General features: G+C 45.2%; 1 protein-coding gene across 1 annotated transcript in view; it reads left to right on the top strand.

The window, feature by feature from the left end:
* Nucleotides 1-3,201, top strand: part of MYO18A (myosin XVIIIA) — a 201,529-nt gene extending 198,328 nt beyond the window's left edge. Inside the window, 1 exon segment of the mRNA XM_070735473.1 lies at nucleotides 1,465-3,201. Coding sequence (XP_070591574.1) covers nucleotides 1,465-1,609 — 145 coding nt within the window. The 3' untranslated portion in view covers nucleotides 1,610-3,201.
* The last annotated feature ends 11,477 nt before the right edge of the window (nucleotides 3,202-14,678 follow it).

Raw genomic sequence — 14,678 nt, forward strand, 5'->3', positions numbered from 1 at the left:
AACAAATGTCTCCCTTAGCACCATGATATTTTGGCCTTAATTGTGGTTATATGTCGAGGACTACCCGTAAAATGGTTGTTAAACGAATCTTGACTTTCCGGGGGGGGGGGGGGGATAGCCACAGGGATCTCGATCGTGTTTCTGCATGACTGTGTGTGTTTGTGCCATTGTGTTTAACATCACAACAACAAGGCAGTGCAGGAAGAAGCTGAGGGACTCCTCAACTAAGAGCGATTCATTTAGTGACCATTCTTATGACCCTGAATAAAAGGGTCAGACTGTTTTTCACACTTACGACCATCCTCATGCTCACGTGATCCAAATTTGGACGCTGGGGTTGCCGACTTAAATTTACGAGTCGGCAGCATCCCGGGTGGTGGTGGTGGTGTTACGTGATCTCATTTTGTGACCTTCTGATGGGCAAAGTCAAAGTGGGGTGAGCCAGATTCACTTAGCGATAGTGTGATTAACTTAATGACGGCCGTGACTTCCTTAACAACCGTATGGAAAGTTGGAAAACGCATGAAAAACCTAATGACTGCAGCGCTTTGCTTAATAAATTCCGGGGCAAGGAAGGCCAACTCAACGGCTGCATGATTCGCTTAACAACCGTTAGGAAGAAAAATTGTAACAATGTGTGGACACCTTAACGACTGCAGTGCCTCACTTAACCAACAGCGGCAGGGAAGGCCACAAAACCACAAAATATGCACCTGTCTTGCTCAGCAGTGGAAACGTAGCGTTCTTGCGTCACACTGTGCAAAATCTAGAGCGCAGGTGAGGCCACATTTGGAATAATTCTGTGTCCAGTTCTGGAGACCTCACCTACAAAAAGATATTGACAAAATTGAACGGGTCCAAAGACGGGCTACAAGAATGGTGGAAGGTCTTAAGCATAAGACGTATCAGGAAAGACTTCATGAACTCCATCTGTAGAGTCCATCCTAAGATAAAATACAAGAAATAGGGTGGACTAGATGGACCAGGAGGTCTTTTTCTGCACTCAATCTTCTATGTTTCTATGTTTCAGACACGGGACTGCCCAGTCTCTCTTTAAAAACCTCCAGTGATGAAGCACCTACAACTTCTGGAATTCTATGTTTTGGGCGTGTTTTTGCCTATCACAGGTGCAATATCTATATAATATAGATATATATAATAAGGGCTGTGTTCGAAAGGAGCGCTGTGTCAGAATTTCAAAGCAATTGGTGAAGTACTTTTCGAGATTAGCCCCCACTAACAAAGATACATTAACATTTTTATTAATATAGCTTTCTTCATGGTTCTGTATTCCCTCATCATCTTAGTTGCTCTTCTCTGCACTGTTTCCAAAGTGGCCACATCTCTCTTTTTTTGCAGTGTGGCTGACCAAAGTGGGTTGCAGGATTCCAGAGGTGGCCTTACTAAGGGGTTTGTAAAATTCCGTAATCCGTGACTAATCCAGTGACTCTCCTTCCTCCGCAGCCCCTCCAGCCACTGGAAAGCCTTTGCCTACGACCGATCGGACGAGGAGCGTGACTGTACGGACGGCTCCCACCGGCCCCCCCTTTCCCGGATTTACTTGAGTGACAGCGACTCGGAGAGCAAACCAGTGGACCCCACAGCCTAGAGATGCCTGGGGGGCTTTTCCCAGGGACCCCCCCCTCTCCTTATGCAGATAGCAGAGCCTGGCAAGTTCCTTCCCCCCTCCTGCAATTGGCTCCTAAACTATAGGGCCAATGGGGGGGAGGTCTTGTTGGTTGCCTGGAGATGCCAGTGCCCGTGGGGGCACCTGAGGCTGGCGGGACCTGTGTGTGCCAGATGGGCTTTGTGATCCTGCCCGGCTCACCTCGAATGCCTCCCCCTTTCTGGCAGGACCGTTCTGGGGAAGACATGGGGGGCATGGGGTCTGGGGGGGGGGGCGCGGGCTCCTTGCCTTGTCCCCCTCAAGAGCCCTAAATGGGAATCCACCCCCCTCCTTCGCTGGTCTCTGAGAAGACTGAGCCCCCCCCCTCGCAAAACGCCCGACTCCTGGCAGGCATTTTAATTAAGGTTGAACCCAGAAGAGGGGGGTCTTCCTGCATGTACACCCCCAGCCTGTCTTACCCCCTCCTCCTTCCCTTCCTTCCTTCTTTCCCCCTTCCCTTCCTCTCCTTCTTTCTTTCTTTCCTCCTTCTCTCCATCCTTCTTCCTTCCTTCCCTCCTTCCCTTTTTCTCCTTCCTTCCTTTCTTGCCCCCTTCTCTTCCTCTCCTTCCTTCTTTTTCTCTTTCTTTCTTTCCTCTTCCCTTCTTTTCCCTTCCTCTCCTTCTTTCTTTCCTTCCTTCTTTCCTTCCTTTCTTTTTTCCTTTCCTCCATCTCCTTACGTCCGTTCCTTCTTTTCTTCTATCCTTCCTTCCATCCTTCCTCCTTTTTTCTTTTCTCCTTTTCCTCCTCCCTGTCTCATCCTTTCTTCCTTCTTCCCTCCCTTTCTCCTGCTTTTCCATTCCTTCTTTTCTCCTTCCTTCCATCCTTCCTTCTCTCCTTTCCCTCCTACCTGCCTGCCTTTCCTTCCTTTTTTCTTTCTTTCCTCCCTCCTTCCCTCCTTCTTCCTTTCTTCCCCCTTCCCTTCCTCTCCTTCCTTTTTACTTTCTTTCTTCCTTCCCTCCTGCCTTCCTTTCCCTTCCTTCCCTTCTTTTCTTCCATCCTTCTTTCCTCCTCTCTTCTTCTCTCCTTTCCCTCCTTCCTTCCTTTCCAATTTTGGGAGAGGGGGGGGGCGGAAGAAAATGAGGGGGCTGTCAAATCCCTCCTGGATGCCCACCTGCACCCTCAGCTGAATCCCCTGCACAGCCCAGCTTGCCGCGCAGGCTCCCCCGTCTGCCGGAGCAATGCCACCATCCCGGCCCCCAACACACACACACACACACACACACCAAGGGGGTCTGGTGTCGGCCAGAGGGTCCTCTGCTGCTCCTGCCTGAGTCTCATTTTCTGCCTCTCCCCCCCTCAAATCTGCCAGGAGCCCCCTCCTCAATAACAGCCCTCCCCTGCCCAAACCCTTGCGAACGGGGGCTTATCGGGGGGGCCTCCTGTCCGGTCCACCCTCCCCTCCGCCTTGCTTCTCCTGCATCTGGGTTGAGCTCCTCCTTCTTTTTGCACTACTTGGATTGTGCGATTTTATTTTATTTCCCTCCCAATCTGTCAACTTTAAGTCAGAAAATAAATTGTCATTTACGGCTGGTCAAGACCTCGAGGCTTTTCTCTGGGCTTTGGGGGGGAGGGGAGCGCAATTGTCGGTCCGTTTGAAAAATAGCCATAGCACTTACACTTGGATACAGCTTCACAGTGCATTGACAACCTTCTCTAAGCGGTTTACACACTCAGCCTCTTGACCCCACCAATCTGGGTCCTCATTTGACCCATCTGGAAGGACGGAAGGCTGAGTCGAACTGGTGCCGGTGGTGGGATTTGAACTGTTGATAGCAGTTATCTGAAGGAGCCTGCAGTGCTGCAGTCTAACCTATCTATCAGATAGATGGGTGGGTGGGTAGGTAGGTAGATAGGTAGATAGATAGATAGATAGATAGATAGATAGATAGATAGATAGATAGATAGATAGATAGATAGATAGATAGATATAGAAATAGATAGATGGATGGATGGATAGATAGATGGATGGATATATAGATAGACAGATATGATAGATAGATTAATCAATAGATATAGACAGACAGACAGATAGACAGAGAGAGAGAAGATAGATAGATAGATAGATAGATAGATAGATAGATAGATAGATAGATAGATAGATAGATGGAAGAATAAATGGATGGATGGATGGATAGACAGATATGATAGATAGATTAATCAATAGATATAGACAGACAGATAGACAGAGAGAGAGAAGATAGATAGATAGATAGATAGATAGATAGATAGATAGATAGATAGATGGAAGAATAAATGGATGGATGGATGGATGGATAGACAGATACGATAGATAGATTAATCAGTAGATAGATATAGACAGACAGACAGATAGATAGACAGACAGATGATACAATAAATACATAGGTCCGATAGCAATAGCATTTAGACTTACCTATCGCTTCCTAGGGCTTTTGCAATCAGCCTCTTGCCCCCAACAATCTGGGTCCCCAGTTGACCCACCTTGGAAGGACGGAAGGCTGAGTCCACCTTGAGCCAGTGGTGGGATTTGAACTGCTGAACTACAGGTAGCAGTTAGCTGAAGTAGACTGCAGTGCTGCACTCTAACCAATGCGCCACCTCAGCTCAATTTCTGCATTTCTGATAGCAAACACTACACACACATACACACACACACCTCCCACTGCAGGTGGCCCTCGATTGACACCCGTTCGTTTAGCGGCCGTTCAAATTTACAACGGAACTGGGGAAAAGCGACTTACGATCGTTTTTGCCCCCTTACGACTGTGGCAAGATCCCCCGCGTGATCACAGGATCAAAATTCAGATGTTTGACAGCTGACTCACATTTATGACGGTCGCTGCATCCCTGGGAGTGAGTGGGTCACATGACCCTGTTTGGCAACCTTCTGTCGAGCAAAGTCCGTGGGAATATCGGATTCGCTTAACAGTGTGGTGAGTGATCCACGACCGGGTCAGTTAGTGACCGATTCTGAGGAGGATGAACTGGGTCCATCTTGGTACCCGAGGCCAGTGTTCTTGACAGATGAATCAGAGAGTGAGAGTGAGGGAGAGTTGGAACCTGGGGAACATCCAGAGACTGTAGAAACCCCAACGATAGTAATGTCCAGTGGGCATGCGCGCCCGGTGCAAAATTACTTCCTGGGCATGCACAGGAAGTGAAATCTCACGCAAAGACATGTGATTGTGAGATCTCGACAATTTTCACCAACTTTTTTGCTTCCGCACATGGGCAGAAGCAAAAAAAGGGGAAAATTGCTGAAATCTTGCAGTCGTGTGTGTCCTCGCGTGACATTGCACATGCATAGGAAGCAAATCTCATACCAGGCGCATACCCAACATTCACCTGCGCACCCACCACCCACCTGGAGACGTTCCGGTAAACAGAGGTAAGTGCGGCTCCTCTCTGTGGTGAATGGAAGGATTTGTATTGCCCTGCTTTGAGCTGGAGGGGTTGGACTACACGACTTCCAGGCCCTTTCCAACCCTGTCTGTTCTGTCCCAGCGCCGAGCCCCCAATAATAATTTCTGGCTCACATTCACTTGGTTCTCCACCAAGACTATTGAGAAAAGGATTTAGGGGCAGTGACTTCTGCGGTAGGGAAAGCAAGTAGGATGCTTGGCTGCATAGCTAGAGGTATAACAAGCAGGAAAAGGGAGATTATGATCCCGCTGGTGAGACCACATTTGGAGTTCTGTGTTCAGTTCTGGAGACTTCACCTACAAAAAGATATTGGACGGGTCCAAAGACGGGCTACAAGAATGGTGGAAGGTCTTAAGCATAAAACGTAACAGGAAAGACTTCATGGACTCCATCTGTAGAGTCTGGAGGACAGAAGGAAAAGGGGGAACATGATCGAAACATTTAAATATGTTAAAGGGTTAAATAAGGTCCAGGAGGGAAGTGTTTTTAGTAGGAAAGTGAACACAAGAACAAGGGGGCACAATCTGAAGTTAGTTGGGGGAAAGATCAAAAGCAACATGAGAAAATATTATTTTACTGAAAGAGTAGTAGATCCTTGGAACAAACTTCCAGCAGACGTGGTAGATAAATCCACAGTAGCTGAATTTAAACATGCCTGGGATAAACATATATCCAGGAAATAGTATAAGGGCAGACTAGATGGATCATGAGGTCTTTTTCTGCCGTCAGTCTTCTATGTTTCTATGTTTCTATTATCAGCCTCTTTTAGGGAGGAAAAAAGTGTGTTGTATACTCCAAAAATGTGGTATTTATTAATTTTCTCTGCCCAATTCTATTTGGTTAAAACCGGCCTCTCCTGAAATGTCCTCGTGGGCACTTGGAGTCGAGGGAGAGATTGGCCCCAGATCCCTTCCTGATCTTCGCGCCCTCCGCGGCTTCCCTTTTGCCAGAAAATCCATCAATAATATTTCCAAATTCGGCTCCAGAACCTAAATTAAAAAGGCCTCGTCTTCAGCAAAGGCAAGCTAAACATATAAATCCCTTTACATTTTTTTTTTCTGGGAAGAAAACGTGTCTGAGCTGCGATGATCACATTGCAAAAAGAACAAGAAATAAAAAAGCATTAAGGGGCATTAATTCCGGCGTTTGCAATAATTATTCTTCCGGTGGGAAATCCCAGGAGCGAAGGCTTCCATAGACCTCCGTAAGCCTTCATCCCCCCCCCCCTCTGCTAATAAAAAAAAAATGATCCGGCAGCACTTTTTGGAGGGCTGAGAACAGGCCCAACAGGCAGGTGGGATTCCTCTGCGCAGAGGGTGAGGCTTATATACTGCTTAATTGTACTTTGCAGCCCTCGCTAAGCCTCTGGCCCCCAACAGTCTGGGTCCTCATTTGACCCCCCCCTCAGAAGGAGGGAAGGCTGAGTCAACCTGGAGCCTAGTGAGCCTCCTCTCCCTTCCTCCCTTCCTCCCTACCTCCCTTTCTTCATCCCACCTTCCTTCCTTCCTTCCTCACCTCTTTCCTTCCTTCCCTCCTTCCTTCCTTCTCTCCTCCTTCCCTTTCTTCATCCCTCCTTCCTGCCTTTCTTACTTCCTCATCCACTCCTTCCTCCCTTCCTCCTTCCCTCTTCCTTCCCTTTCTTCATCCCTCCTTCCTCCCTCCTTCCCACCTTCCTTCTCTCCTGCCTCTCTTCCTTCATCTCTCCTTCCTTCCTTCCTTCCTTCCTCATCCTCTTCTCCTTCCTTCCCTCCCTCCTTCCCTCCCTCCTTCCTTCCTCCCTGCTTCCCTCCGTCCTTCCTTCCTGCTTCCCTCCCTCCTTCCTTCCTCCTTCCCTCCCTCCCTCCTTCCTTCCTCCCTCCCTGCTTCCCTCCTTCCTTCCTCCTTCCCTCCCTCCTTCCTTCCTTCCTCCTTCCCTCCCTCTCTCCTTCCTTCCTCCCTCCTTTCTTCCTCCTTCCCTCCCTCTCTCCTTCCTTCCTTCTTTCCTCTACCTCCTTCCCTCTCTCCCACTATCCTTGCTCTCCTTCTTTTATCCCTTCCTTTCCCCCCTCCTACAGTAAACACCAAGACATCCCTCTCTCCCTCTCTCCCTCCCTCCCTCCCTCCCAGAATCTCAATCTTGGAAGACAAAAGCAACAATAACAACAACAACAACAGCAGAGTTGGATGGGACCTTGGAGGTCTTCTAGTCCAACCCCCTGCTTAGGCAGGAAACCCTACACTACTTCAGACAGATGGTTATCCAACATCTTAAAAACTTCCAGTGTTGGGGCATTCACAACTTCTGGAGGCAAGCTGTTCCACTGGTTAATTGTTCTGACTGTCGGGAAATTTCTGCTTAGTTCTAAGTTGCTTCTCTCCTTGTTTAGTTTCCACCCACTGCTTCTTGTTCTACGCTCGGGTGCTTTGGAGAATAGATTAACCCCCAAATCTTTGTGACAGCCCCTGAGATACTGGAAGGCGTCTATCCTGTCTCCCCTGGTCCTTCTTTTCCTTAAACTAGCCATGTCCAGTTCCTGCAACTGTTCTTCATATGTTTTAGCCTCCATTTATCCCCTGATCCTCTTTGTTGCTCTTCTCTGCACTCTTTCTAGAGCCTCAACATCCTTTTTGCATCGTGGCAGCCAAAACCGAATGCAAATATTCCAAGTGTGGCCTTACCAAGGCCTTGTAAAGTGGTATTAACACTTAAATAACGCAGATTTTCCATGATCAATGCACTCTTTCTAGAGTCTCAACACGCTTTTTGCATTGTGGTGACCAAAACTGAATGCAGGATTCCAGGGGCGGCCTTACTACAATTTTATCAATTTTATTTGCATTTATACATTTTATCAACATTTCATGCCAATGCCAACCTTTCCAGCCTCTGCCTGCCGGATTCTCCCTCCTTTCTTTTCGAAAGGCAGCTGGTGCGAGGCTGGGGAATCTGTTGAGCTGGGCTGTTTTCTTTCTTTCTTTTTTGGTTAATGTTCTCTTCTCGGATCTTACATTTTTTAACATCTCCTCCTGTTAACAAGGATTTTTCTTTGACTTTGAGGAAAACCAGCAGCTGCTCCAGAGACCTCAGTGCTGGGCTTAATTGGGAAAATGCAACGTTTTTTTGAGGTCAGGATAAATACTTTCTGCCCAATTAGTTAACCCAGAAGTAGCCGGCTTGCTTTCTGGTTTCCCATCTTGAGAGAAAATAGAAAATGTTTTAACTCACGTCTGAAACCCTCCCAGAGTTATCTGTGGTAGGATAGGCAGTAAGTACAGAAAGAAAGGAAAGGACAGAGAAAGAAGGACGGAAGGAAAGGAAGGAAGAAAGAAAGAAAAAAGAAGAAAGAAAGAAAGAGAAAGAAAGGGAAAGAAAGAAATAAAAAGAAAGAAAGAAGAAAGAAAGAAAGAAGAAAGAGAAGAAAGAAGAGAGAAAGAAAAAGAGAAAGAAAGAAAGAAAAAGAAAGAAAGAAAGAAAGAAAGAGAAGGGACGGATGGGAAGGGAGGAAGAAAGGAAGGAAGGAAATCAGAAGGAAGGGAAGAAAGAAAAAGAAAGAAAAAAGGAAGGAAGGAGATAAAGTCAAGGAAGTAAGTTAGAACGAAGAAAGTAAAGAAAGTCGGAAGGAAGAAGGAAGGGAAGAAAGGAAGAAAAAAAGAAAAAGGAATAAATAAATGGAGGGAGGGAGAAAGATAAGGAAGGAATGAAGGAAGGAAGGAAGTCGGAAGGAAGTCAAAATAAAAAGAACAGGAAGAAGGGAAGGAAGGAAGTCAGAAAAAAGGAAGTCCTCCGGCATTGCCATAACTTTGAAACGGTCACTAAATAAGTCACTATAAGCTGAGGACTATCTGCAGTTTTTCATCCATACGACCGTTCGCATACTGACCTTCCACTGAAGACACCAAGAAAAGGCCCTCCCCCCCCCACATTTATGCCCATTGCATCCGTGTGGGTTACATTTGGATGCTTTGGCGACAGATTCACATTTACGACGGATTCAAGTATCCTGTGGGTGTCTGTGTGAGAGATGGGATCCTCATTTCGTGACCTCCCCCCAATCGGCTTCCAACGAATAGAATAGAATAGAAATTAGAATAGAATAGAATAGAATAGAATTCTTTATTGGCCAAGTGTGAGTGGACACACAAGGAATTTGTCTTTGGGGCAGATGCTCTCAGTGGACATAAAATATACATTTGTCAAGAATCATGTGGTACAACACAATGATTGTCATAGAGGTCAAATAAGCAATCAAGAAACAATATTAATAACAATCTTAAGGATACAAGCGACAAGTTACAGTCATACAGTCCTAAGTGGGAGGAGTTGGGTGATAGGAATGATGAGAAAAAACTAGTAGTAATAAAAGTGCAGACTTAATGAATAGTTTGATAGTTTTGAGGGAATTATTTGTTTAGCAGAGTGATGGCGTTTGATGTCTAGTTGTCTTGGTGTGCAGGGCTCTGTAGCGACGTTTCGAGGGTGGGAGTTGAAACGGTTGATGTCCAGGATGCGATGGGTCAGTCAATATTTTCCCCGCCCTCTTTTTGACTCGTGCAGTCTACTGGTCCTCAATGGAAGAAGGCAGGTTGGCAGCCATTGCTTTTTCTGCAGTTCTGATTCTCCTCTGAAGTCTGTGTCGGTCTTGTTGGGTTGCAGCACCAAACCAGACAGTTATAGAGGTGCAGATGACAGACTCAGTGATTCCTCTGTAGAACTGGATCAGCAGCTCCTTGGACAGTTTGAGCTTCCTGAGTTGGCGCAGAAAGAACATTCTTTGTTGTGCTTTTTTGATGATGTTTTTGATGTTAGGTGACCATTTTAGGTTTTGAGATATGATAGGACCTAGAAATTTGAAGGTCTCTCCTGTTGATACTGTGTTGTCTAGTATTGTGAGAAGTGGAAGGATGGGAGGGTTTCTCCTAAGACAAACCAATTGAAAATGACCCTTTCACACGACCAAGGAATTCGCTGTAACCCCTGCAGGGATTCACTGAATGACGGGAAAGCTTGTAAAACGGAGCAGAAGCCCCCTGCTTAGCGGCACAGCAATTGGGGGGGTCCTCAATTGTGGTCGTAAGTCGAGGAACAGAAGTCCGTCTCTCCCCCACCAACGTCCTGCCCCACATCACCAAATACACCGTGTGGTGAGTGTTGGTGGGTCTTTATTTTGTTTTTGCACCCAGCACAATGGAGAAGCAGGCCGGGGCCGTATGCAAATGAGCCGCCTCCATATTACCATAACTTTCAATAATGAATGAGAACAGCTCCAGGGCTCCCGTTTCCTCTCTCGCCTCATCTGCATATTTCTGAAGGTCTATAAATGATTCAGATCCCCGCCCCATTTCTCCTGGTCCTGACGGAGGGCTTCCTTTCTTCCTTCACTTCCTTCCTTCCTTCCTTCCTTCCTTCCTTCCTTTTTCCTTTCTTCCTTCCTTCTTTCCTTCCTTTTCCCTTTCTTCCTTCCTTCTTTCCTTCCTTCCTTTTTCCTTCCTTCCTTCTTTTTTCCTTCCTTCCTTCTTTCCTTCCTTTTTCCTTCCTTCCTTCCCTCTTTAAAAGCCCTATGAAGCGATATATAAGTCTAAATGCTATTGCTATTCTTTCTTTCATTCTCTGTTTTTCTTTTTTATCTTTTCTTTGTTTCATTCTTCTTTCCCCTTCCTTTTTCCTTCCTTCATCCTTTCCTTCCTTTTTCCTTCCTTCCTTCCCTCTTTAAAAGCCCTATGAAGCGGTATATAAGTCTAAATGCTATTGCTATTCTTTCTTTCATTCTCTCTGTTTTTCTTTTTATCTTTTCTTTGTTTCATTCTTCCTTCCTTCCTTCCTTCCTGTCTTCCTTCCTGTCTTCCTTCCTGTCTTCCTTCCTTCCTTCCTTCCTTCCTTCCTTCCTTCCTTCCATGTGAGAACTTGGGAACGGGTCCAAAGACAGGCTGCAAAAATGGTGGAAGGTCTTCAGCATCAAACTTATCAGGAAAGACTTCATGAACTCAATCTGGTTTTTTTTTAATATTAGATTTGTTACATTGTCATATTGTTTTTATTATTGTTGTGAGCCGCCCCGAGTCTGCGGAGAGGGGCAGCATACAAATCTAATAAATTATTATTATCATTGTTGTTGTTATTAATAAATTATTAATTATTATTATTATTAATAAATTATTGATTATTATTGTTAATACATTATTTATTATTATTCCTCTTCCTCATCTTCTCCTCCTCCTCCTCCTCCTTTTCTTCTTGCTTTTCTTCTCTTCCTCCTCTTCCTCCTTTGCACCCATCATCCCCAACGGTTGGAAACAACAGCCAAACCCATCCCCTCTTCAGTTGCTGCCCTTGGCACAACTCAGCCAGCGGTACAAGGACCCCCGGCCCATAGAGACGGGTGGGGTGACTAGCGAGGCACACACCTCCCCTTCTCCCCTGCCTCCCCCTCCCCAACTCTTATTATTCCAGGCAAGAGCCCGGCTGGTGGGCAGCCCCTTCCTCGCCTTTGTCCTGCAGCCATAAAACTGCCCTGCCGGTAATGCGTCTCCATTAAGCTAAGCGATCTAATGATAATAAAATGGCACATTTAACTTTAAAACATTTGGCTTGACTCTCTGAAGTGTGCCGTGTGGGTGGAGGGCTCATCATTTTCCTCCCCCTCCTCCCCCCCCCCACTCTCTTTAATGAAACTGCCTGCAAAATGACCTCGTTTGCGGAGTGGATGCCAATTGGGTTGGGGAGCACACAAGGAGCATGGAATGGGCGGGGGCAAGTTTATTTATTTTAATTTATTTTAATTTATTTATTTTTTGTCCAGTACACAATAATACACAATGAAGGTTATAGAGGATATAGTAGAGAAGAAATACGAGATATAGGAGAGACTATAGGACAGGGGACGGAAAGCACTCTAGTGCGCTTATGTACGCCCCTTACTGACCTCTTAGGAATCTGGAGAGGTCAACCGTGGACAGTCTAAGGGTAAAATGTTGGGGGTTAGGGGATTATTATTTTTATTATGATTATTTATTAGATTTGTATGCCGCCCCTCTCCGAAGACCCGGGGCGGCTCACAACAGTAATACAAAAACAATATAACAGATGATACTGCAGAGTCCGGTAATGAGTTCCACGCTTCGACAACCCGATGACTAAAGTCATATTTTTTTACAGTCAAGTCTGGAGCGGTTAATATTGAGCTTGAATCTGTTGTGTGCTCTTGTGTTGTTGTGGCTGAAGTTCAGATCTTGTGGGGCGGACGGACTTTGAGAAACGTGGCAACCGATGCACCAAGACCTTGTGGCAATCACTCATAGTAACCTGCATGTAAGGAGTAAATTCCTGATAGTGAGAACAATTAACCAGTGGAACTACTTGCCTCCAGAGTCCAGACATTATGGGTGCTCAAACACTGGAAGTTTTTAAGAAGAGACTGGACAGCCATAGTATAAGGACTCCTGTTTGAGCAGGGGGTTGGAGTAGAAACATAGAAACATAGAAGACTGAGGGCAGAAAAAGACTTCCTGGTTCATCTAGTCTGCCCTTATACTATTTTCTGTATTTTATCTTAGGATGGATCTATGTTTATCCCAGGCATGTTTAAAATTAAGTTATTATGGATTTACCAACCACGTCAGCTGAAAGTTTGTTCCAAGCATCTACTACTCTTTCAGTGAAATAATATTTTCTCACGTTGCTTTTGAGCTTTCCCCCAACTAACTTCAGATTGTGTCCCCTTGTTCTTGTGTTCACTTTCCTATTAAAAACACTTCCCTCCTGAACCTTATTTAACCCTTTGACATATTTAAATGTTTCGATCCTGTCCCCCCTTTTCCTTCTGTCCTCCAGACTAGACAGATTGAGTCCATGAAGTCTTTCCTGATACGTTTTATGCTTAAGACCTTCCACCATTCTTGTAGCCCATCTTTGGACACGTTCAGTTTTATCCATCTCTTTTTGTAGGTGAGGTCTCCAGAACTGGACACAGTATTTCAAATGGGGTCTCACCAGCGCTCTATATAGCGGGATCGATTCCACCCGTTTCTCCTTCCCAAAATATTATTTTGCAAGGGGTGGGAGGGGGGAAGGAAAATAGGAACTGGTGGGAGGAAGTGAACATCTGGGCACAGAATTCCGTGCATAAATAAAGCCGGGGAGAACAAGGCTTTTCATCTTGTTGCGTTAAAAATTCATGCCTTTGGGGGAATCAACTCAGCAATGTTTTGCTTTGGCATCTCGGCTAACCCTTGAGGGACCTTGGGAGGTCAACTGGTGAAGCCACTGGCATGGCCAAAAATATATTTCCTGGAAGATGCTTTATACGGAGGTGGTTTGGCCTTGTCTCCTTCTGCTTTGCTCTTTCTGACTGGCTAAAGCTCTGAGATCTCCTGGTGGTCTCCCATCCAATTAGGCTTAGGTTTCCCCCCCCCCCCCCATCCCAAGATGAGCCAAAGGTTAGGTGAAGAATTTGCAGCCTCCTTTGATTCGTGATGATAAGGGAGTGCCCACATGATGACAAATGGTTGATCAGTGGAACAGCTTGCCACCAGAAGTTGTGAATGCTCCAACACTGGAGGTTTTTAAGAAGATATTGGACAACCATCTGTCTGAAGTAGTGTAGGGTTTCCTGCCCAAGCAGGGGGTTGGACTAGAAGACCTCCAGAGTCCCTTCCAACTCTGTTGTTGTTGTTGTTGTTGTTGTTGTTGTTGTTATTATTATTATTATTATCAGTAATACTCAGCAAACGAGATCACTGTGCTGGATTTCATATTTCATCATCAGTCGGGTGCTTCCCAAGCACCTAGGAAGGACTGTGTGATGTAGTGGTGAATTACGTGTGCCAATTATTATTATTATTATTATTATTATTATTATTATTATTATTATTATTATTACAATATTATAATATGTAATATATAATATTGTATATTACATATTAAGAAGATATATAATAAATATATAATATTGTATGCCGCTCCATGTCTCCGGAGAGGGACGGCATACAAAGCTAATAAATAATTAATAATAATAATAATAATAATAATAATAATAACAACAATAATAATAATAAACCTCGTTCAGTTTTGGTTGGGTTTAATCTTGTTTCAAACCCAGAGTTTTTTCCATCTTGGCAATTTAGCAATAGCATTTAGACTTATATACCACTTCCCAGTGCTTTCGCAGCCCTCTCTAAGCGGTTTACAAAGAGACTCAGCCTCTTGCCCCCAACAATCTGGGTCCTCATTTGACCCACCTTGGAAGGAGGGAAGGCTGAGTCAACTTTGAGCCTACTGAGATTCGATCTGCCAAACTGCTGGCAGCCGGTGATCAGCAGAAGTAGCTTGTAGTACTGCACTCTATCCACTGCTCCACCGAGGCTTGAAGACCTGGACTTTGATTCCCAGAATTCTTCAGCCAACCTGTTTTAAAATTTGTTGACTCCAACTCCCAGAATTCTCCAGTCCGTGTGCCGGCTGAGGAATTCTGGGAGTTGGAAGTCCACAAGTCTTATCCACAAGCCACGATTGAGAATAAGCTGCTTCAGTTATTGGCCACAGCAGAAAATGGAGAATGAAAATTAAATTAACTCTTAAATTAAATAAAATTAAGACGTTAAGAATCTATCTTAATTTCTTAATTAAATTAAATTT

This window comes from Erythrolamprus reginae, chromosome 1 (assembly GCF_031021105.1).
Source record: "Erythrolamprus reginae isolate rEryReg1 chromosome 1, rEryReg1.hap1, whole genome shotgun sequence".
NCBI classification, from domain to species: domain Eukaryota; kingdom Metazoa; phylum Chordata; class Lepidosauria; order Squamata; family Dipsadidae; genus Erythrolamprus; species Erythrolamprus reginae.